This window comes from Meriones unguiculatus (assembly GCF_030254825.1).
Source record: "Meriones unguiculatus strain TT.TT164.6M chromosome 13 unlocalized genomic scaffold, Bangor_MerUng_6.1 Chr13_unordered_Scaffold_37, whole genome shotgun sequence".
Classification (NCBI taxonomy): Eukaryota; Metazoa; Chordata; class Mammalia; order Rodentia; family Muridae; genus Meriones; species Meriones unguiculatus.
The window spans coordinates 6,538,842-6,564,644 of record NW_026843647.1 but is presented as its reverse complement, the minus strand read 5'-3'; the positions used below and the strand labels follow the sequence as shown (position 1 = coordinate 6,564,644).

General features: G+C 39.3%; 1 protein-coding gene across 1 annotated transcript in view; it reads left to right on the top strand.

Annotated features, from left to right (window-relative positions):
* Window positions 1-23,905, top strand: part of LOC132650964 (zinc finger protein ZFP2-like) — a gene marked incomplete at its 5' end in the record, with an annotated part of 191,281 nt that extends 167,376 nt beyond the window's left edge. Inside the window, 2 exons of the mRNA XM_060376281.1 lie at window positions 20,142-20,840; window positions 23,897-23,905. Of these exons, the coding sequence (XP_060232264.1) occupies window positions 20,142-20,840; window positions 23,897-23,905 (708 nt within the window). The remainder of the gene's footprint in view (window positions 1-20,141; window positions 20,841-23,896) is intronic.
* Window positions 23,906-25,803: the final 1,898 nt, after the last annotated feature.

The following is a 25,803-nucleotide window of genomic DNA, read 5'->3' as shown; positions in this document are numbered from 1 at the left end:
ACCGCTTTACTTCTCTGAGCTCATGGGGGTCAAGGGTCTTTAGTGAGTCTCCACACCAATCCCCATCAACTTCAGACTCAGCCACCTTCTTTCTACCCCAGGATATGCTCAGAGGCCTATGCCATGCCCCTCTCCATGCTGTATGATGCAGGCCTGTTATCAGCTGGCAAAAATCCATGTCCTGAAAGGCCATTAACAGGTGTGGAGTAACTATGTGAAAACTGAATCCCACACTTGGAATTAAGACAGAAACCTATTTACACAACATCCCCAGGTGTGGCCTCCATCTGTCGGGAACCCATTTGAATCCAATCAGTCCTGTTATCCCAAATAAAAGGAGGAGGTCCTTCCCAGGTTCTAGTTATATAAAAGCCAAAATAGACAAAGACATTGAGCCCTCATAGAAGAAGGACCAACTTCGAGGGGCAAGTCACAAAAAACCACCATTATCCCAAAAAGACTTAAATCCGTGTGTCCTTTATGGACTGGGGAGACATCTCAGGTAGGTCTCCGTGCTGCAGAGCTAGCTCTTGTGTACTCTTACTGGCTGAATGCATTGTTAAATCGGGCCACTGGGAAAAAACTTTTGTTTCTATTCAAGCGAGTCCTTGCACACCCAAGAATTCACCGAGTGACTAAACACCCTTCCTGCAAAAATCGGACTGGTATGCAGGGCCCATATCCTTCCCACATAGTCAATTCCTGCACCTTCCCCAAACAAATGCCCATTTCCAAGGGAAACAGTTTCATCAAGGGCCTCTTTCACCACCAGAATAAGCATTGTTTCTTTTGGGGGACATTGCGGTGAGATCTTTTTTCAGATTACAGGTCTCGACTTTCCCTCCAAAGTTCAATATAATCTCATTCTGTCTAAGCAGGGACTGTTTTCAGAACAGCCCCTGGTAAGGACTTCTGGAAGGTTTGTAGTTTCAGAGCCAAGGTGACCATGGCCTAGCTGTGGCTAGGCCTGTCTTTTAAGTGGACCAGCATACTGGCTCCCTTCAAGTTCCTTGGATCTGCTCCAAACAGAGCATATGTTTTAAGCTTTAAGCCTTAAAAAGAAACCCATGAGGTTTTTTTAAAAATATTTATTTATTTATTTATACATATGAACACTCTGTCTGAATATATGCCTGTATGACACAAGAGAGCACCAGATCCCATTCTAGACTGTCGTGGGGTGCTGGGAATTGAACTCAGGACCATCTGGAAGGGCAGCTAGTGGTATTCACCTCTGATCCATCTCTCCAGCACCCACCCATGTGTTTTTAAAACAGAAAAGGCCATTCGAGTCCTCAGCCCTTAAGCTCTAGGTTCTTATGACTCCCCATCAAAACTCCCTCGCCAAATAAAGAAAAGTGTCCAACTTTTTCCTTGCGTAATTTTTACCTGCAGGGAAAACCTCCTCAAGATGCACATGCTCACACACACACCACCTCTCTCATTGGTCCTTGTGGGCACACAGGAGGGCTTGGGGTCTCATGGTTGACATCCTCCTGGAGACACATGATTCTCATTGCTGAGTTTAATCTGTGAGCCCAGGGCTGTCAGGAGTGTGGTGCCAGGGAGCCCCAACATCACGACTTTATCCAGGGTGCCACCTCAGCAATGCACATCCCCTTCCTCCCTTCTCACTGAAACACACCGTGCTGGATTCTGCTTACCAGGTGATGGCAAGCAAGTATCTGGCTGGTCCTTTAGGAAGAGCGCCTGGCGCTCTGATCCAGGAGCAGGAATGCATCCTGGATCTCGGGGCTCATGGCACCAAGGTTAGCAGCAGCCCGAGGCCAGGGGCCAGGGCGCCTGGGGCCCTGGGGGATACCTGTCTGGCTACCTGGGGAGGGGAACTCCTGTCACCAGAGCATTCACCTCCTTGGGTGCCAGGGGCTCCCTGAAGATGTCTCCAGCTTCGCTCGCAGGGGGGTCTCTGTGATTTCAAGACCAGCCTGGTCTACAAAGTGGGTCCAAGACAGCCAGGACTACACAGAGAAACCCTGTCTTATAAAGCCAAAAATAAAATAAAATTAAAATCCACTCAATATATAGTTTCAATCAGAACAAAGAACTGTCAACCTTTTAAAAGTTGTCCTTGAGCCATCACATGAAGCATACGTACTTTTCTCAAAGGTACATACGCAGTGGTGTCTTGGAATCACCAAACTGTTTTTCCTGTTAACCTATGGTTTCATTTATTTCTGTATCCAAGCATAGGTTTTTTTTTAATCTTCACTACATTTTATTTATTTGTGCATGTGTGTGTGAGAATTCATAGAGGTGGGACTACAACTTGGGGGCGGTGATTTCACCTGCAGGTTCTGGGGCTTGAACTCAAGTCACCCGGCTTGGCAGCAGGTGCCTTTCCACTGATTTATCTGGCCAATTAAGCCTTTGTATTCACAGGTAGCAACAACCCACTTACCAAGAAAACACTGTGTATATATACACACACAATACAGACATATGATATTGGAAATGTAGCTCTTTTTTTTGTCTGCTGGTTCTACCTCTGTGCAAGCTTTTTTTTTTAACTGACATTAAAGCCTATTTCTTAAGAATTCTGGTATGTAATGAAGACAAGCTGAGACATCCAGCCACATTGGCTGAACCATTACTGGATTTTTTGTTTTGAAGCAAAATCTAAAACATTTTTTTTTGTCACAAATGAAGATGCTGGAGTCAGATGCCTGGGTGAAAACCTACTAGATCAGAGAGGTAGAGAAAGCACCCAGCTGACCTTCATACTCAGCCAAAGTTCCAGAAAACAAAAAAGCTCCTATTCTTTTTTTTAAGCTCCTATTCTTTACGTGCATTCTTAAAATTCTTTCAAACTGAATGTCCCTCCATTCTACCTCACATGCATCTCTCCACCTGTCCTCCAGACTTCCTCTCACTGTATTTTTTTTCCTATGTTCTTTCTGTGTCAACTGGTTGCTTGCTTGGCCTCTTGACCTATGGTTGAGTTTATTTAAGCTAGTTTTAATGGAGAGCTCATGGATTAAAGGTGTGTGCTTGTACTGAGCCATACCACAACTAGAGACAGGGTTTTCAAGAACACCATCTCAGGGTTCACAGTATGACCAAATATTGCAACGTGGATTCTACAACTTTCCATTCATATAAAATCATTGTTGGACTAGTTGGAACACAGCCTGTAAGCCATTCTACATATGTTCATTCATTCTATTGGTTCTGTTCATTTGGTGAATCTTTACTAATAGAAATGTTTTGTTTTGTTTACTTTCCCTTTTGGGAAGATGTGGCTGCTAAAAACACTGCTCCACAAAGTTTGTCATCTGTTAACCGCTTTTCTCCCAGGGTTTTCACAGGTATCAGATGAAACATAGGTGCAGTTATTTGAGCCCAGCATGAAGCCACAAAACAAAAATCTTGTTTCTTGAAATTTCTTTAATAGGGGAGGTCCTCTTCCCCTTTCATCTGACCCTAGCCTATCAGATCTCATCAGGACTGGCTGCATTGACTTCCTCTGTGGCCTGGTCAGGCTGCTACCTCCTCAGGAGGAGGTGACCAAACAGCCAGCCACTGAGTTCATGTCAGAGACAGTCCCTGTTCCCCTTACTAGGGTTCCAACATGGATACTGAGCTACCATGGGCTACATCTGAGCAGGAGTTCTAACTTACCTCCGTGCATGGTCCTTGGTTGGAGAATCAGTCTCAGAAAAGATGGAGTGAGGCACGGATGGAAAATGAGGGAACGAGGGTGAGACTGGGAGGGACTGAGAGAGGGGGATACAGCTGGGATACAAAGTGAATAAACTTTGATTGTTATAAAAAATAAAATTAAAAAATCATAATATTCAGAAATGAAATGTATAAGGAACTCACAGTCCCAATCAAAATTCTGTTAGCAGCTTTTGTACTTTTTGCAAAGAGTTCATTTTTCATTTATTACAAAATACAATGCATATTGTTCTCTGAGAAGATTATATAACTCCTGTGAGAGTCATTTATAAAATCGAATAAACTCCTCTGTAGTACTTGTAAATCACTATAAACTCAACATTCCACCAAAGATGAATATGATTTAGCATAACTTATGAATCCTGCAATCATTTTGTCAGCATTGTTTGATTGTACTGAATATGTTCTCTAGACATGTTAATCATCTCACAGGAATGGGCTTCTTGGAGTATGTGATTCCTACTATATATATATATATATATATATATATATATATATACTGCTAAAGCATTTAAGCACCAAGGTAGTTTAATAGAGAAGTCACCTTAATTTGTATTTTGTTCTTTAATTATAAAATGTATAAATAATTTAAAAATTCTCTTTACTTGTTAATATTCAAGGACCGCTTCCATTTGTGGGACAGATGGGGAACTCCACTGCAGTTGAATAATGGGCTATGGAAGCCTGATACACCAGGAGGAAGAAGCAGAATTGCCTACGGAGTGCTGTGGGGGAGCTCAGGCATGCCCTGAGATCTTGAGTTAGGGAGCCTAGGGTCCCCTCCCACAGAGTAGCAGCAAGTGGCTGAGCAACTAGGATGGGGGGCTGGGCGGACCCGAGGCTGGGTGTGTAGACAGATATAGGCTATCAGAGGACAGGCATTAGCGCTGCTGAAATGCGAATCTCCTCAGATCTGGAGAAGGGAAGCCAGGGCCAGGGACTAAAGGGCTGTGTCCCTTCTGCACACTCTAACCCTAAGGGAGACACCCTTATCCTAAGGAAGAGGCTCCTGTCACTCAAGACTCTCTGGCCAATCAGGTCCCCGCCCGGGCCCACCAGTCAAGAAAGGGGACGTGTCCTTCCGGATGCCTTTCTACTGGTTCAGCTCCCGCTGCTGAGCAGCCTCGCGTGGTTCCGGGTGACGTACTCTGAGCGCCAGAGCTGTTGTTTGGGTGCTGCGAGGGGAACTGAGGCAAGCTACAAAGTCGCAACATGGTGAGTGCGGGGAGGAGAAGGCGGCTGAGGAGCTGGAGCTGCTGTGTGGGGTCTCTTCCAGGACTGGCTGGTCATTGGCGGCCACTGGGGAGGGACCGTGTGGTCCTGGATGCTCGCTGTACCCAGTGATGGTAACTGAGTCACTCCAGTGCGGGAACCGCATCTGCGCAGAGCTTTTGCAGCAGGGGTTTGTGTGCAGAATCATCCTCGTGGCAGGATGCCAAATTCGGAGTACTTCAGTTCGTCTTCAGTGTTCCAGTTTCTCTCGTGTCTTCTACAAGTTCTGCTCTTAGCATTTAAACTTAGGTGTGCGATCCATTCGTGGTAGTTTTGGGGAGTTGTAAATGGCATCCTGTGTGTTGGATAGCACTCCCATATTAAGCTGTGATGAGGAAGAGGAGAATTGATGATGTAAAGGATTTCCAGTGCTTGGGAAATAGTAGGTGACACTAAATAGAATTTATCCAGGGGAGAACTGCCTCTAAATCACCCCACAGTTAAATAGTATGCTAACCAGGCCTGTTAGAGATTAGCATGCTAGCATACTTATGTTGACTGGGCTTGTCTGGAAATTTGGCTCCAACCCTAGCAAAGGAGAGAGAACTCTGAGTTACAACCAGCTACCAGGCAGATCCTCATATCAAAGAACAGGGCTCTACCAAGCTGGTCAAGGCGGTCTTACAGGGTTACAGCCTGTGGTGACATAAAAGTGTTAAAGTAACTTTTATTCCCCTGATGTAATTGTTCCCCAGGAGCTTAGTGCCTTCATCTGCTAACCTAAGCCTAGTCCTGTAAGCTTCTAGCCTCCATACAATCTAATCTAGGCCTAGAATGTTTTCATCCTCTGAGACTTAGTGCTTAAGAAGCTCACCCTTTCTAGTTCTTTCTGAACTCTTGCTGTCCTGTTCAACTCAGCTGTTCTGGCTCAGAGTCCCCTGCAGGGTGAATGAATCAACCTGACTTTTCTTAGTTTATGACTGAATTGCTCTGCTTGGCCTCATACTAACTTTGGCAATATGTTATAATCTTCTGGATGGTTCTCATTCTCCGGCTCTGTCTGTCTTCACCTGTGCCTAGTTTCTCTCTCCAACTTGTGTCTGTAAAAATCTGCCAGTAAAACTTTTTCTGAATTCTGCAAACTCAACTTGACTGCATTGCCTCTCAACTCACTGACTCAGCTGAACAGCCTGAGCAGAAATGGCTAGAACTCAAACATCTGCATCTCTCTGTTTCCTTAGGGCTAGGATTAAAGGTTTTCACCACCACACCCAGTCCTAAACTTTTCCATACCTGAAGCTTGCTCTATACCTGCCTGGCCTTGACCACAAAGATCTGCTTATCTCTTTCTCCTGGTATTAAAGGTGTGTCTGAATTCCAACTAGATCTTATAGCCTTTGGATGTGATCTCTTGCCAGAACAGCCATGTTCTGAATTAAAATTCATTTACCTAAAGGTCCAGTTTTCTTTTTGAGAAAAGAATAATTTTTCCACAGGGGCAAGTCTATACTGGTTGATAACTCTTTGAAAAGGAAAACAAACTAAACAAACAAACAAACAAAACAAAACTTGTTTGTGTTCTTGGCTGACCTGATCAATGAAGGCATTCCGTGAAGCCTTCATATGAAGGAAATGGCATAGTTCTTTCTCAAACCCATTATCATTCTTATCATAGCCAGTAATGATAAGGGGCCTAGGCCTTGAGAGCTGTCACTAAGTTCTCCATGCATTGAGAATAAAATGGAGTTCCCTCTCAAAAGCCAGAAACATGTTTGGGAGTGTACTACTGTCCATTGTAGTTACACTGAAAGGATTTGCATGTGGAGCATGTTTTCTGCCTTCTGTTCAGAACAGTAAGAACAATTCTTTATGTACAATTGCTGGGTGAAACAGGGTAGGCAATAGCTAGATCAAAAACTAAACTTTAAGGCAGTCAGCTGCAGGGATCAGGCTATGAAGAAGGATATGATCCCCACAGAGTTAGTGATTTTTCAATATCTAACACACATTAACTCTTGCATGTGAGTGAAAACAGACCAGATTGGTGGGTATTCAATTTGCGTAGGTTAGGTTGAACCAGTGAATATTTAATTTCCAAGTAGGTCTATCCTATGCATTTAAGTGCAGGCTTCATAGATAGGGCTACGTCTGCTCAGAAATTTGAGACTCAGCTATTTGCAGTAGCTTTGTATGTTAGGTTACCAATCTCAGCAGCTAACACTGCAGGTAGAATCAAGGTCAAACAGTATCTGATTAATGCTATTAGCTCTACCGGAGAAGGGCCTGCTTTTGTTCAAAGTCAGTAAGTATACCCATGTAGTTTTTCAGTTATATTTATCTTTCTAAAAAAGTCAATTGTTGGTATTAATTAGTAAGATTTATTTTCTTTATACATCACTGCTCTTATTTCTTTCTCTTCTCCAACATTTATTAGTCATTAAGAATTTCATTCCTTAGACTGGAAAGGTGGCTCAGTGGTTAAGAGCACTGCCTCCTCTTCTAAAAGACCCAGATTCAATTCCTGGCACCCACGTAACAGCTCACAACTGTCTGTAATGCCAATTCCAAACAATCTGACACCTACACACTAATGCACAGAAAATAAAATTAAATGTTTTTTAAAAAGAATTTCATTCCTAATTAAAAATGGATTTTTCATTAGTTTCTGTTTAGAGCAATGTCTCCCAAAACTCAGCCTTTCTTCATGCTATATAGTTAAGACTTGCTTGAACACCTAATCCTGCCTCTGTGGCCCAGTGTCTTGCAACTCATTTCAGGCTGGTCCTTAACCTGGTCAGTGAAATGGAAAAGAGAATTGAATGAGGTTCCTCAAACATCCCTGGCTTTCTTAGGGTGGCCAATTACAAACAAAGAGGGACATGTGTATGAACTGAATTCACTGACTAACTTTGAAGCTGGTGTCATCATAGCACAGAAAGGGATGGAGAAAAAGGATGGTGAGAGCTTTTCTGCTTGGACAGAAGTGTCAGTTATTCAATTTTTGATGGTTAGGAAAAGTCCAAACTGGCAATACTTGGAGTTCACAGACTAAGGCAATAAAGATTCTAGAAGAGGAACTAAACTTATTTCTAGAAACCAAATTTCTGTAGTTACACTGGCTCAGCAAACACCAAAGACCTGGACAAACTAATGTGGCTGAGCCTAACAGGAATGGTATTTTTTAACAATGGCGCACCCCAAGGGAAAAGGAGTACATAATTCTTGGTGTGCTCTGCTACACATGTGTAGTCCTAGAAAACTATTGGAGCATGAAGCCTGTTTCAACTTTTTACAACAATTTTTGAGATCATAGTTTATTCATTTCAACCTCCTCATGCTTTCCTACTGTTAAGTCTCAAATGCTGGGACAAATAGTTGAGGTAGCTATTTAACAAATCAAAGCAGGCCCAGCTGCTGGTTCTCCCAGCATCCCTCAGTTTCTACCTGTCATAGGGTAATGGTTGGCATACCTAGCCAAAGGGCTGAGCTTCCCTTTCCCTGGATGGTTTTCCTTATGTAATCCAACCATTTTTATTACCTTGTCTTTTTCATGTATCATTTACTATCCTGGCCTCTTGGTCTGGCTTTCCCCTCTCCCCTCCTCCCTTTCCTCATAAGTCATGCCCTTCTGGACTCTCCCAGATGTCCATGCATCTGGCTATGCTGTCCCTTTAATCTATAATAAACTTTCTATTCTACTATACCAAGAATCATCCGTGTCCTTTCCTACTTCTTTCTTTTTTTTCATTCTTTTCCTTTTCCCACACCTTTCTTTCAAATTCATGGTCACTCTTTGCTTTAATTGTTGTTACTGTTTGACTTTGACTTGTTTGGCTTTGGGGTTTCTCAGATATGAGGTAGAGATAGCTGTACTGAACATTGTTTACGTGTTTGGAATGTGCACACAAAGGATCCTGTGACTTGGAAGAGGAACTGTCTCCTTGGAGACTGGAAAGTTGTCCTAAAACACAGATTTCTTAGAGTAAGGCTCTGTGTGCCCCTAAGGTGGAAGGGCCCACCTGGGAAGGCCTCAGATATCTGAGTCATTTAATCTGATTCCCCAGTAGAGGAGTTGCTACTGTCCTGAAGCCCAGCTGGGTGGTCAAAGGAAACGAGGGACTCTGGGCAGACCTACCAATCAGAAGCACCAGTGGGAGGTAGGTAGCTCATAGTTTCTTTCCAGGATTCTTTTCTGATGCAGCTGAAGAGAACTGTGAGGGGGACCATAAACCATGCAATGGTGAGTGTGTGGACCACTGTCCCAAAACTAGGAGGAACAGGTCTCCTAAGCTCTCAGAGTCTAATATGGTGGTGCTGAGACTGCCAGTCAACTGTCATTCTGTTGATTTATGTGGTGACTTGGGGAGTGGTCCTTGGTCTCTCACTGTCCCTTGAGTGTGGATTCCTTGGGGGTGGTGGGTGGTGGGCTAGGAGAATTTGTCAGCAGCCCTGGCAGTTTAAAGCTGTGATGCTTAAAATATCACTGTCCAGTGTGCACACACACACACACAGCTTTTGGTGTGTAGTGGGAAGACAGATTGGAAAACTGATGATCTGCTCTCTAGAATTTCTGAACTTTGCATTCCATATTCAGTTTTGTTTGGCAAATTTCATAAATAGCTTTGAAGCTGGTAGACAGGAGGCAATGTGCATTCTTCAGCAATTTTTGTTTGGAATCTTTTCATCTTTTTGCTACTTTCAATCACAGTGGTGTGATTCAGGCAAATTTAATTTCAGGACACAAAAGGAATTTCTGAGATGCAGAATTTTTTTTGGGTGTGCATGGGCTTGGATAGGTGGATAAGGTAGATTCCATATCTTGTGGCACAATCCATGTTGGAATAAGCAAACATGAATACATTGACAGCATTGGTTTGTGTGTGGCTTTCAGTGGGGCTGGGTTTGCCTGAAACCACAAGAAGGCATGAGGGCCTGTAGAATCACTTTTTCTACAGACAGCTCCAGTGCATAGAGCATGTAATCTCTCCTTTTGGAAGAGTGATCTACAGTAACTGGTGGGTCAGAAATATAATACTTTAGGGGTCAGTTTGTGTTGCTTTTGTAAGAGTTTTGAAGTCTGTGTTTATTTAATTTCTATACACATATAACCAAAGGTAACCTTGGTAAAGTACACAGTTTTCCTGGCAGAGTTTCCTTAGGTCTTTTGAGGCAAACTTGAATATATTTTTAGACTTGTGATTTTGGCCTTTCTCTTCGTCTCCTAATTCTGTCCCATCTGTTGTACACATTCTTGATAGTAGTAGCTCTGAGATACATTCAGAGGTCACGGCTGCCCATGTGTTTACTCTTACTTCAAAATCCTATTCGGAATTCTGTATCATTTTTCATGGGACATAGCTTTGGAATCAGCTTTCCTCTTAGAAATTCATAAAAATTTTCTTTGGATTCTGTTGAATTCATGTTGAAAGAGAAAATAGCCAACATCTTTGTTTTTTAAATACATTATTCCATTGGTGGTGTTTATTCTAGTATAAAAGGGTAAATGACATTATCCTACATATACATTTGTTTAGCAAAATACAGTTAGTATATAAAATTGCAAGTGATATGAAATAATTTACACAGCCATAGAAAGAAGACTTCAGTATAGATTTTACTGACACAAAATATATTGTTATGGTCAGAAAAGCTATTTCACCCAGGATAATTTTAGAAGACAAAAAGTGAAAATAAAACATGGTCCAGAATTGAACAATAAATTTGAATGTGATGTGGGATCGTGTATTAGCATACAAAATAAACTTCATAGCAGAATTTGGGATTTCCCACCGATATGAACTAAAATTAGGTAACATCAAGTTGTGTTGTTACAGTCTATGTAAAACTGCAAGTATTTAGTGTATGTAATCTGATACATTTGTAGATATTACCTACACCCACACCCCCTCACTACCAAAAACGGCCCAATAAACCATGTTCTTCACACATTCTCATTGTATCCATGTTTATGTTTGCCTGCATTGCACGGAGCTCTCATAAAATGACAGAGTTGTACCGTCTTCTGAGTAAACTTTCATGTACTTTAGGTTAGTTTTAAAGAAGTATCTAAATTCTCATGCTTAGTGCATTTATATTCGTAGTGGCATAACTTTTAAAATAACCTAATTTCTCATTTGTTGAGGTCACGCAGGGTGCCTCAGAAGGACAGTATGGTAAATGAATGAAGACAATAGCAATGGTTAAAGGATTAGACACTTATAAAAGACTCTCACAGTCATTGCTGTATTGGTCATGAAACAGCATATAACACAGCATAAGCAGTGTCAAATCAACAAACCTCTCTCTGATTTCAGTCTTGCTGCTTTCCCATTTTTCAATTGGGTAGGAGAGCTTCAGTGATCTTTTCTACTTTATAGTTCACAATAGAAAATGAAGGGCAGAAACAACACAACCTAGCTGAAGCAATCACTTTCAAAGAATTTTTGTAACATATTTTTAGTTGGTATGTGGAGAAGGAAAATCAAATATCAGGCTTTTTAGAACAAAAGTTGTTATAGAAATAAAAAGCAAATGTGCTTTTACAATATGCTATAATAATGCAGAAAGTTGGTTTATTTTGATGGCATAAGAGCTTTCTGCCAATGAGTCATGCTGCATGAAGTGAAAATGAGTTAAGAAACAGACTGACTTGTTTGTTTGAATTGAAATAATGACAAATTACAGTTGAATAAAAATGTAATAGTCCTAGACAAGTAACACTTTTCTTACTTTTGTTTTGATCAGCTAACCCACCTTAGATGATGACACTTTTATTTTTATTGGGAAAACACGTTTAAACACTTAGCATTTTAAAATATCAGTTTGTATATACTTAATGTATTATATAGTTAATGCATAAATAGTGTATAACATTAGTGTATAACATTATTTCTATTATTGTGAATATTATTCAAATTTACTTTTTTGTTTTTTTAAAGACTATATATTTAATCAATGTTCTATCAGCATTTGCACCTGCATGCCAGAAGAGGGCAACATATTTCAGTATAGATGATTGTGAGCCACCATGTGGTTTCTGTGAATTGAACTCACGACCTCTGAAGGAATAGAGAGTGTTCTTATCTGCTGAGCCACCTCTCTAGCTCCAAAATTTAGTTTTTATTGTAGAGAAGAAAGAGTACTCTTTTGGAATTCAGTGAGCAGGGACCCCTGAAATTCCACATAACAGCAGAAAATTACCTTATTTTACCTGCGTGATATATATTTCAGATTGGTGAGAGCAAAACATCTGATTTCATAGATCTAGATAAGACTAAAGAATAAGCTTGTTAAACTCCTGAGTGATGTTTCCCCTCTTTGTACACAGAATAATAACTGTACATCATGATTTTGTTTTCCTTGTCTTCACTATTTCACTTCTCTTTGATTGCTTCTCTTCTTTGCATTTTTAGGTAGGAAAATTAATGCTTTTTAATTGAAAAGGATTCTTCCCTCATACAATATATTCTGACGACTGTTTTCCCTCCCTCCACTTCTCCCACATCCAGCATACCTTCCTTCTTCCCCATAACTACTTCCTTCCTTTGCATCCATTTCAGAAAAGAACAGGCCTCTAAGATAGGACTGCCAAACAAGGTACAAAAAAAGACAAGGCCAACAGACCTCACAGTGAGGATGGACAAGGAACCCAATAGGGGAAAAAGAGTCCTAAGAGCAGGTGAGAGAGTCAAAGCTACACCTGTTCTTAATGTTAGGAGTCTCACAAAAATATAGAACTAACAGCCATGACATCTCAGCAGTGGACCTGGAGCAGACACATTCACACACAATCCTTGCTGTTTATGTCTTGGAGACATTCCTAGCCATCAAGGGAGTGGGTTCCATCTCATGGATTGGGTTGCAAGTTAAACCAAACATTAGCTCACCACTCAATCAAGTTTGAGGCCATCACTGCCCCTTTACATCTTGCACGCCGTACAGATTTTAGGTGGAGGAGTTTTTATTCTGGATTTGTGTCCAGGTTTTTTTTTTGGGAGCCTGTACAGTACTGTCTCACCCCAAAGAGACTAGAACATAGGGGTGAAATCTTTCAGCCTGCACCTGGTCCACCTCTCCACATTCAGTGCACTCTGTATAAGCTTTCCTCCAGAGTGTGGCCCTGCTGTTGTTTTTCAGAGAAAAACGCTCTCTCCTAACATCAGCCTGGGCTTTTAGGCATCCTCATACCCAGCTGTGTGAGAAGATACAATGTTGGCTGTATTTGTTTGCCCTCCAACCAGCAATGGAGGAGTGTTCCCCTTCCCCAACACCTTTGTCAGTGTGAGTGAGCTGTCACTTGTCCTGTTAAACTTTACCATTCTGACATCTGTAAAATTAAAGCTCAAAGTAGTTTCCATTTGCATTTCCTTAAAGGCTAAGGATGCTGAACCTGAACAGTGTTTCTCAGCCCTCTGAGATTCTTTTGTTGAGAATTCTACGTTGAGATCTGTTCTCTGTTTTTTCATTTTATTTATTTTATTTTTTTAATATTAGTTACAGTTTATTAACTTTTTATCCCAGCTGTAGCCCGCTCCCTCACTCCCTTCTAATCCTACCCTCCCTCATTTCCTCCATGCCCCTTTCCAAGTTCACTGATAAGGGAGGTCCTCCTCCCCTTCCATCTCACCTTAGCTTATCAGGTATCTTCAGGACTGGCTGCAATGTCCACCTTTGTGGTCTATCAAGGCTGATCCTCCCTGAGGGTGAGAGGGAGATCAAAGAGCCAGCCATTGAGTTTATGTCATAAACAGTCCCTGTTCACATTACTAGAGAACACACTTGGCTACTAAGCTACCATGGGCTCCATCTGAGCAGGGGTTCTAGATTATATCCATACATGGTCCTTGATTTGAGATACAGTCTCATAAAAGACCCCTGTGCCCAGATATATTTGGTCCTTGTGGAGCTCCTGTCATCTCCAGGTGATACTAACTCTGTCTTCTTTCATATGATTCCTTGCCCTCAGAGGATCAGACCCACCAGTGCAAGTGATGCTCAGCACAGAACTCACTGCCTGGGGAGATGTTTTTCTCAAAATATAAAATAAAATTTCTTAAGCATAATATCTGATCTAAGAAGGTCTGTGAGGATGGCAACAATGTCAGATTTAATGCACGCATAGACATATACAGAAAAAAATAAACAAAGGTCCCCTCATCCACCCACTCAAAAATCTTATAAAAATTAATTATATAAGAAACCCTCTCTTAAACAAATCCTTAAAAGTCTAAGGTCTTGCCAGCCATGCTTGCACAAACCTTTAATCCAGGCACCTGAAAGGCAGACACAGGCTGTTCTCTGTGAGTTCAGTGTTGGTCTGGTTGACAAAGAGAGTCCAGCACAGATAGGCCTACATGATGAAACCCTGCCTTAAAAAAATAAAAAAAATAAAATTAGAACAGAAAATCTGAGATGGATGTAGTGGCACAGGGCTTGAATACCAGCCCTCTGGCAGGAATAAGCAGGCCAGTCTCAGCGAGTTCAAGGTCAGCCTGGCCTACAGATCTAGTCCAAGACAACCAGGGCTAAGAGAAGAAGCCTTGTCTCAAAATACCAACTCGTGTGTGTGTGTGTGTGTGTACATACATATATATGTATTAGCTGTATACATACACAGAGAAATTTATTCTGTCAGTTCATTTCATGCAGAGAGCCTTCACTAGTGCAGGTTTCTGTTTTCTTCATCTTCCTATTGAGGAAGAAGTTTTACCTGATAGTACTCCAAAGTGCTATGTTTTTCCTGCCTTTTTTCTCCTGGGTTTTCTCTTATCTTCCAGGAGAAATGTGGCAGCAGTTAACCTGACCCCAGTGTGAAGTCACAGAACAAAAAACTCCTTGCATTTTCTTAAATCTCTCTTTAATTCTTAAAATTCTTGGCACCCTTCCACCTGTTGGACAGAGTGTTCACTCTACTGCAGGTTGAATAATGGTTGTGCAGCTATCCAAGCTGATTCAAGGAGGAAGAGGGTAATTGTATCCTGAGTGCTGAAAGACACAGGGTAGGCTAGGGGAGGACAGGCACAAATGATGATGAATTGCAAACATGTGTAGATCTGAAGGTTTGGTCCTAAAAGAGAAGCCTGGACCTGGAATCACTAAGCCTTGTTCCTTCAGTACACTGTAATCCTAAGGGAGGTGCTCATGTCACTCAAGACTCATTGGCCAATCATATGCTTTCATTCCTGCAGTCAGAGGGAGAGGCAGGTTCTTCCTGGTGCCTTGCTGCATCTTTGCTCTTTAGCTGAGAATGGTTGGTTGAATGGTTGGCCTGCTCTGGTATAAGCACTGCTGCTGTGTACTGTGAGGGGATTTCAGCCAAGTTCCAAAGTTGCAACATGGTGAGTGTGTGGCCACGGCCCCCAGCCTGGTGGAGCAGGAGGCTGAACAGCAGGAAAAGCTGTTTAGGGTCCTTCCTGAGGCTGGGCGGGAACCAGCAGCCAGAAACAGCCACCAGAGAGGCCCCATTTCCTAGCACTGAACATAGCAGGGCATCTCAATAGCTCCAGTATATTGACTTCTGGTTGGGAACAGAGAGAACTCACTTCCGGAACAGGAGGTTAAACTGAATGCTTTATTTTCTGAGCTCAGGAAAGAGGCCAGTTCAGATCTGAACGGTGCCCCAGGGTATGCTTTATTGTATATTTAAAGGGTTAAATCCACAAGGTGAGAGCCCATTGCACAGAGTCGGGGTCATCCAATCAAATGTGGGTTAAGCAAGGGAGTTTATGTTGGAGGCTTTGCTGATCCAGTACACCTGGGCTCAAGACTTTTAAATGTTTTCTAACACATTTGGCCTGGAACCTAAGGCCTCTAATTTATATTACTTGACATTTGTTCCAGAGCTCAAGGTGATAAGGCAACTAAGAAGTGTGTTTATATATATATGTGTGTGTGTGTGTGTGTATTTATATATATGTATAATTGGATATATATATTTACAATTTAAGGCACCTAGGTTAAAGTAACAGCAAGTTTAACCAGTTAACTGATAATTAGGAAAATGTTTCAATGCGTTCAGTGGAAAATGGCGCTGCAACCTTGGGACTGTAAAGTTAGATTTATCTTGCTAGTAAAATGGAAGAGCTGCTTGGGGAAGGTTGGGCTCTGGAGGCCACCTCTTACACACTATGTGTATGCATGTTTTGTGGAAGTTGTAAATAACATGTATTGAGTAGCATTTCAGCTGTGATGTAAATGCATAGAACCATTGATGTACAAGATTTTCAGTGCTTAGGTGACAAGACATCACACCAAGTAGAATTTAGCTAAGGGCTGTATTAAAACAATCCATTTATAAGTAGCATCCCAACCCAGCCTGTTAGAGATTGGGATGCTAGGAAACCCGTTTGCTCAAGAGGATAGTCAACAAATTTGTCTCCAGCCATAACCAAGGAGAAAGCCCCTGATTCATACCAACCATTGGCCCATCTCCATGTCAAAGAAGAGACATCTAACAAGCTGCTTAGTGGGCCATTACAGAATCAGAGCCAACATTAAAGCCTGATGTGCCATAAAGTTGCAGTTTTCTTCTTGAGAAAAGCATAGTTCGGCCACACGGGCAAGACATCTGATGAAAACAGTTGAACAGAGAAAACACTGTTGTGTTGAGGGCTGCCCTGACCAAACAAAGTGTTCCCAACCACTTTGTGTTTATCAACTGTAGGAATTTTCTGGTAGAATTTCTTGGGTCACCTAGGTATACTAGTCAATCATCTGTGAATAATGATACTTCGAATTTTTCCTTTCCAATCTGTATCTCTGTAATAACCTTCAATGGTCTTATTGCTTTAATAGGACATAAGGAATATATTGAAGAGATATGGATTGGGGAGGCATCCTTGTCCTGTACCTCATATGAGTGGAATTTCTTTAACTTTCTCTCTAAATTATTTGATGTTAGCCCTCACCTTGCTTTTTACTGCCTTTATTATGTTAAGTATGTGCCTGATTCCTTATATGACTGATTTCTCCAAGTCTTTTAACATGAAGGTGTGTTAGATTTTGTCATATGCTTTTTCTCATCTAATGAGTTGATCATGCGATCTTGGTCTTTCAGTTTGATTATATGGTGGGTTTTCATTGATGGGTTTTCATATGTTGAACCATCCCTGTATCCCTGAGATTAAGCCAATTTGTTCATCATGTATATCTTTGATGTGTGCTTAGATTTGTTTTGTATTTTATAGAATATATTTGTGTTACAGACAGCTATTAGCTGTCATGTGGGTGCTGAGAATTTAACCCAGGTCTTCTGGAAGAACAGACAGTGTTCTTAACCACTGAGTCATACCTCCATCCCCCATATTGCCTATTTATGATCAACATTTAAATTGCTAATATTTTCTCTCTACTTTTGTAATTGTTCAAACATACATTTCATTTTTAAAAAATATTAATATTACAGTTTAAAATGAGGCACTTCAGGTTTCTAGTTATTTATGCAGAACTGGAGTGGATGTATAAATCTTTGTAGAAACTTGAGAAAGTTTTTTTTCTGATTTGTTTGATTAATTTTTACATATTATTCAGGATCTCATTATGTACCCATGAGTGTCCTGGAACTTATTGCATAAGGCAGTCTACCATCCAGTGCTATGAGATACACCAGCCTCTGTTTCCTGAGTGATTTTGGAATTAAAGTCATCAGAAAATACACCCAGACTGCCCATTCTTATAAGAGTCAGGAATCGTTTATACTATTTCTCTCATGTGGGCTCAGTACTGTTTTTCTGTTAACTCTCTCTCTCTCCATCTTTATCTGTTAATTGACGTTTCTCTTGCAAGTCTGTAGCCTAGTTAAATGATGAAAAAATAGAGGTGAACTTCACTATTCAGTTTCCTCCTATAAAGAGTTAGTTATTTCATTAAAACTTGTGTGTCACAAAATAAGTAGAAGAAACACCAGAATACTTTGAAAATACTGTAAATGAAGGATACATTGCCAGGATTCTAAGTATCATGCTTTCTGTTGTACATGTGTGTGGATATTTTAGAGTATATTGACCTACAATGATGTGCATGTGAACTTCGCTCGAGAAGAGTGGGCTTTGCTGGATCCTTCCCAGAGGAATCTCTACAAAGATGTGATGCTAGAGACCTACAGGAACATCACTGCTATAGGTAGGACAGTGATTTTCTTTACTTCTTAAAATATGGGGAAACACTTCATTCATTATTGATGTGCTTCTGTAATTTCTCTTGAGGATGAGGAAGAATGAGATGAATGGTTCTTTGACTGACCATAGATCACGACTTAAACTTTGTATTATTTCCAATAATAAATCATACATTTTCTGTTACTGTATGTTAGGCTACAATTGGGAAAGTCATAATATAGAAGAGCATTGTCAAAGTTCTAGAAGACATGCAAGGTAATTTTCATTGTAACCTGATATGAATATGGTTCTGAGAAAATTTTAATACATTCTGGAAGTTTGAAAGAGAAGGTACGGTGTAAATGAACTGTTTTAAGTGTATTTATTGATGATGACTAACTTGTTACTAAACCATGTACCTCCATGTTACGTATTTGATGTGTGTTTGCAAGGCACTCCTCTAAGAAAGAATGCAAGGAAAACATACTTACGCAAGATCAATGTTTAAATTGTTTACTCATTAGCACTATGAGGTAAAACTGCAATTTGTTTAGTCTCCTACAACTCAGATATTACCAAATGTATTCACAATAAATACGTGATGAAAGTATATCCAAAACATTATACTAATCAACTCGTCCATAGTAAAATGGGGTTACTCACATACTTGTAGTAATATGCCTAAGTTTTGTGAGAAGGGCAGTTTTTTAGAGTCAAGAATGTTGTGGAAAACCCATAATCCCTATAGCACATGTCTGTGATGAACAAAAATCAAATGTGTGAATGCATCATGAAATCATGTCATTTATTATTATTATTTTAATAGTTATATCATGATGTATCACAATGAGTTCAAGTCATTTTAATATATGTATAATGAAAGAAACAATGTACCACCCAGAACAACTAAAAGGTATAGTAGTCCCCATTTTGAGTAGATGTTTAAAAATTGATATCTATTATGCTTTATATGGGCTATTTAGAGCTGCCAGTATTACAAATAATGACACAGAGGCTTTTTAATATTTTAAAGCTTAGGCAATTTACCTGGGCAGATTCTGAAACTTTTTTTTCCCTAACACAAACCTAGCACAGTGTCTAAAAGCATGGCCAGTTCTACCTCTTTGTTCATGTTTGTATCCATCTTTTAACCTCAGTGTCATGCTGGTGAGTGGCCTGTCATTTGCTTTCTTCTTTCCAGCAACCCTCTCTCACTCAGAAGTTCTGTCCTACATTTTGTGCCCTGCTATCACTTATTAGCTCTTTCTTATTTCCAATAGATAATTAAGGAAGCAAAAATGTTTCAAAATATAGGACAGGTGATCAGCCATACAACTAACAATACTATGATTTCGTCAGTAGTATTCACATATACTGGCACACTTTCACACAATATACACCAACATCAATTAACTGGTTATTCACCTTCATTATGAATTCTTACAAAATCACACTGCAAAAAAATAAGTTTTAGGAATATACAAATTATTATTTTTCTCACAGTTATCTTTACATATTTAATATGGCACACAGTATGGGGAAAGTTATTAATCCAGTCATTGTGTTAAAGCACTGAGGTATTGCAGTTTTCTACAAATATGTGGTAAAACATCTTATAGAAGAAAGTATATAATAAATGTGAGCCAGGTAACAAATATTTTTACCATCACAGGTATTTTCAAATATGCAAAACAACCCGTAGAGAAGGAGAACACCATGAATATAAAAATAATGATGAAAACTCAAAATGTAATTCTTCTTTACCTTTAATTCAAATTGTAAAATTAAGTCATGTGGCAAAAACATCCATTAGTTTAATGACTGTGGAAAAGGTGTCATATATGCCAATTATCTTTGCAGGTATGAAAACAATCATTGTGCAGACAAACTCCCTGAAGATACTCAATATGAAGTCTTTGCACATCACGGTAGTCCCCACACATGCAAAAGTATTCATACTGGTGCAGATCACTATGAATGTAGCCTATATAGCAATGCCTTTGCACATAAAAGTCATATCCTAAGACATAAAAGGATAGATATAGGAGAGAAACCTCATGAATGTAACCGATGTGGTAAAGCCTATGCATCTAACAGTGATCTCCTAAGACATAAAGGAACTCAACTGGAGAAAACCCTTATGAATGTAATCAATGTGGTAAAGCCTTTGTACGTAACAGTCATCTCCTAATACATAAAAGAACTCACACAGGAGAGAAACCTTATGAGTGTAATGAATGTGGTAAAGCCTTTGCATGTAACAGTCATCTCCTGCTACATAGAAGAACTCACACTGGAGAGAAACGTTATGAATGTAACCAATGTGGTAAAGCCTTTGCATGTAACAGTAGTCTTCTAGTACATAAAAGAACTCACACTGGAGAGAAACCTTATGAATGTAACGAATGTGGTAAAGCCTTTGCACAGAACAGTAGTCTTCTAGTACATAAAAGAACTCACACTGGAGAGAAACCTTATGAATGTAACCAATGTGGTAAATCCTTTGCATGTAACAGTAGTCTCCTAGTACATAAAAGAACTCACAGTGGAGAGAAACCTTATGAATGTAAGCAGTGTGGTAAAGCCTTTGCACAGTACAGTAGTCTTCTATTACATAAAAGAACTCACACTGGAGAGAAATCTTATGAATGTAACCAATGTGGTAAAGCCTTTGTACGTAACAATCATCTCCTAATACATAAAAGATCTCACACTGGAGAGAAACCTTATGAATGTAAGCAGTGTGGTAAAGCCTTTGCATGTAACAGTAGTCTCATAGTACATAAAAGAACTCACAGTGGAGAGAAACCTTATGAATGTAACCAATGTGGTAAAGCCTTTGCAGATAACAGTGTTCTCCGAAGACATAAAAATTCATGTTGCCGAAAATCCTTGTGAATATAACTAATGTCATGAAGTCTTTTCATGTAAGACTTATCTTGAAGAAGAACACTTATTGGAGTGAAACCCTATGAATATAACCAATGAGTGAAAAAGTTTGCATGCCATAATAATCTCCATGTACATAGAAGAAGCACACTGGATAGAAACTTTATGAATGTAACCAATCTGATAAAGCATTTTGACATAATAGTAATCTCCTATGACATAAAGAACGCATACTAGAGAGAAACCTTATAAATGTAACTAAGGTGGTAAAGCCATTGCATGTAACAATAGTCTCCTAATACAAAAAAGAGCTCACACTGGAGAGAACTCTTATGGATGTAATCAATGTGTGAAAGCCTTTGCATGTAACAGTCATCTCCTAATACATAAAAGACCTCACCCTTGAGAGAAACCTTAATAATGTAATCTATGTGGTAAAGCCTTTTCACATAACAGTCATCTCCTAATAAAAATTTGCTCTTCACAATTATCTTCAACGTCATGAAAGAATTCATACTGGAACAAAAGACTATGAGTGTATTTACATGGTGAAGCTACTCCACATTTGTATAATCTTCGTCATCAGGAAAGAATTCATACAGAGAGAAAATTTATGAATGTGTTAAAATGGGAGACCTTTGCACATATCTATATTCTACATCATCATAAACGTTTCAAAATGGAGAGAAAAATCTGAGAATATAATGATTATGGTAAGGCTTTTGTGTTCTTCTGTCCACTGAATCCATTATAACTCAAACAGATCAATACCGATAAAAAAATATTGTCATCCAGTTTGATGAAGGACACATAATGTTGAACTGTGATGCCTACCCATCCAATGAGCCAGAAAGTTACAGAGGTTCTGAGCTTGAAAATCATAAACATCTTTAGCGTTTTACAACTGAATTATTTCCATTAGTCATGGTTTAGGGATATGGGATTTGTTTATGTCTTAGAGGAAGTCACCTGATGCAAAATGTAGGTTTAACAGTCAAAACAATCATATCCATTTGTTCTTTTGTGGTTAGGAAAAGGTATTGTGTTTTAATAAAGAGAATTTGTGGTTTGGGTCAGTCATTATGTTAGGGGACCAGAAATCATGGTATGGAACAGTCATTTTGGGCAACAAAAGTTAAGTAATTAAAGCCGGTCAGCTATTGAGAAGTCTACAGCTTTCCTAGGGACTATGAACTTGAACTTATGTTCACCCTATATATCAATGAATGCTGGTAACTAAAAGGAAATACATAGGACAAATTGCTTTTGCATGTTCCCACATACAATTTGCTTTTACATGTTTTGCATATCAAAGTCATCTTCAAGTATACAAATGGTCAGATAGTAGAGAGAAACCTTATACATGTCTTCAATGTGATAAAGCCTCTTCTTAATACAGTTATCTCCAAATATATAAAAGAAAACACACTGCAGGGAAACCCTCTGAATAAGCAATGTGGTAAATCCTTTTCATAGGGTTTTCCTTGAAATCATGAGAAAAAGTCATGCTGCAGAGAAAAACCATGAATATAGTCAGTATGATAAGGTTTTCTGCTTCATGCTACCATTATATAAGAGTAAAAGCTTTACTCTGTGGGCTACATCTTAAAGCCTTTGCATACCACAGTAGCCTTTGAGAACCTAAAAGAACTCATTCTGTAGAACATCTATTAGAATAAAAGATTTGTAAAGGTCTTTGACCCACCAACTTGCATTCAACTACACTAGATTAGTTTGGAGGAAAATTCTAAGAAGTGTCAACGATGTATGCATGTGTTTGTGACATCCATCCTTATTTTGTTTCCAATTGAAATCTCATGGACCAAAGGCATATGGATTGAAACAGTAAGATAATCCATTTTTATTTCACAATTCACTTCAATTATATGAAATAAATCATCCAGTTGTAAAATTTATGTGTGCATATTAGTGCATTTTCTGTGACCAAACACAATGTCTATGGCAACTTCCAAATGTGTTTGCTTTGCCTTATGATATGGGAGAGGATATGGGATCACTTTAAATTGGGCAAAACAAATGTCATACATGGCAGCTAAAGTAGGAAGCTTGGAGCTCACAACCTCCACCTGCAGCATGAAACAGAGAGTGGGAACTACAGATGGTATGCAGCTGAAAACTATCAAGCCCACCCCAAGTAACATACTTTCTCCAGCAGGGATACATTTTTTTAAACATTCCCAAAATGATACCACCAACTGAAAAGGATTCATTTCTCTGATTTCAAACCTACATGTTTGATTTCTGTTACATGAAGGAATTCATGATGAAGACATTTGTAGATAAGCCTGTAGTTCCCTCAACACCTGAGTTCAGTAATGAATGCTTATACAAGTAAAACATGAGTATATTTAAGAATTTGTTCTAATTTCTCTTACGTGATAACAGTTTGTCTTTGTCTGTTCATGTGCCTGTCCACTTTACTTTCCATATAGACCAGACCCACTGATTTTTACATAACAAAAATTATAGAAAGTTGTCAAAAACCTGACCTAGGTCCTGGGAATGAACTTGTCTTAACTGCAAAACCATGTATCCAGTACTGTAAATATCTTAAATATTAATATATCATCTTGATGTCAGGAAGTAGAAAAGCATTTGTAGAAGAGAGCAATCTTATTTATGCAAAAGTGTTTATTACTTTGGACATAATAAATGTATTCATTTCCAAGAAAAGAAACTATTTTGAATCTGTTTTTATCAGAGCCTCAGAAGAAGTAATTATTTACCATGTTCACTTCATTATAATGGAGGAGATCACCAATTGTGGTTGTGGTCTGAATTTTGAAACATTGGAGTAGGTATTAAATTTGCTGTGTGTGTAGCAAATCCATTCACAGAAGTTTATTAGGTTGTTCTGATATTCCTTCTGTGGTGGCTGTTCATGTTCTAATGCATTTCCACTTGGTTATAGGTATTTTTCTGCTGCAATGCATAGAATGGAATCCACATCCTCTATGTGGCACATTGCTCATTTATTTCAGACAGTGTGAGATCATAGTTTTCAAGAAAGGGTCTATGAGAACTTGTACTTTTTATGTTTTCACAAATTAATTTAAGATGTTTGTTTTTAAGCCTTGCTTGGATATAAATAATTAATTGATGCTTAATAGTATATGTGTACATATGTATGTATATATTGTTTGAAGATTCATGCTTCTACATGTTCCCATATTTACTATATGGCACATCATCTTGAAGTATTGCCTTCTTAGAGATTTATCTAGAAGTGAAAGTTAATGTAACAGCAACAAGATTTATTTCAAAATGACATGTTATGTGTGTGATGGACTATTCATTCTTAGGCTATGACAGATATATGAAGAGTGTGGGATCTATTTTCGTCATGGTTCTATGATCTTCAAGGTATGTGGTCTCTTTTGCATACCACAAACACTCCCCACTAAGCTCATTGAGACTCATAAAACTTACTTGAAAAATTACATCAGTACAATATTGTCTTCTATTCTGATTATGAATATATTGTCATCTGAGGATGGAAGAAAAAGAAATTATTTGAATAATAAATTCTACTTGCAAATGAAAATTATACACTCCTGTCTTGTTTTGGAATGTGTTAGTTCCTTCTTAGGAGTAAAGACTTATTCTTAAGAATTTCTCAAAACTGCAAGTGAAGGTCAGAGAATTGTCTCAGTGGGTAAATTTAGTTATTGCTAAGCCTGATGATTTGAGCTCAATCCCTGAGTAGTTCATATCAGTGCTACAGATTTTTCTAATGTTTCTATAGTTGGGCTGCTGTATATGCAAAATCACACACTAGCATATACATAAATATATTTTCAGGCTAAATAAGGGCCAGTGTCGTCACTGGCCAAAAGACTCATTGTGTTCCATGTCAAGAACTTATATATGGGATGTAGATAATAAATAGCAATAAGTTGTACTCTATCACATATACACAATAACATGTATGTATACACAAACACACTCCAGCATTTTTTAATTCATTTTTATTTTTATTGATTACAGTTTATTCACTTTGTATCCCTGCTATAGACCCCTCCTCATCCCCTCCCAATCCTACCCTCTCTCCCTCTTCTTCTCCTATGCCCCTCCCCAGTCCACTAGATAGGGGAGGTACTTCTCTCCTTCCATCTGAACCTAGTATATCAGGTTTCATGGGGACTGTCTTCATTGTCTTCCTCTGTGGACTGGTAAGGCTGTTCCCCCTGCAGGCAGAGGTGATCAAAGAGCCAGGCCCTGAGTTCATGTCAGAGACAGTCCTTGTTCCCATTACTAGGGTACCCTCTTGGACACTAAGCTGCAATGGGCTAAATCTGTCGGGTATTACATTATCTCCATTTGTGGTTCTTGTTTGGATTATGAGTCTCTAAATATCCCTGTGTGCAGAGTTTTTCATTCTATTTCTCTCCTCATGGAGCTCCTGTCCCCTCCAGGTCTTTCTATCTCCACCTTCTTTCATTAGATTACCTATACTGTGCCCAAAGGTTGGTTATGAGTCTCAGCATATGTTTTGATACTCTGCTGGATAGAGTCTTTCAGAGGCCCTCTGTGGTAGTTTCCTGTCCAGTTCCCTGTTTTCTCTGTTTTCTGATGTCCATCCCGTTTGCCTTTCTGAACGAAGATTGGGCATCTTACCCAGGGTCCTCCTTCTTGATTAGCTTCTTTAGCTGTACAGATTTTAGTATTATATACCTTATATCCAGTTATAAATGATCAAATTAACAAAGCAATGGAGCCACTTATAGATGACAGAAATTATTTGTAGAATTTGAAGACTTATTGTTGTTCTTGAAAAGGAAAATGGTTCCTCTGTACATCTTATTTTATCCTTTAATTTATTGATTCAAAGATAGACGACTTAAAAATCATAGCTTGGCTCAGAAGTGCATCCTTGTCACCCTAAACC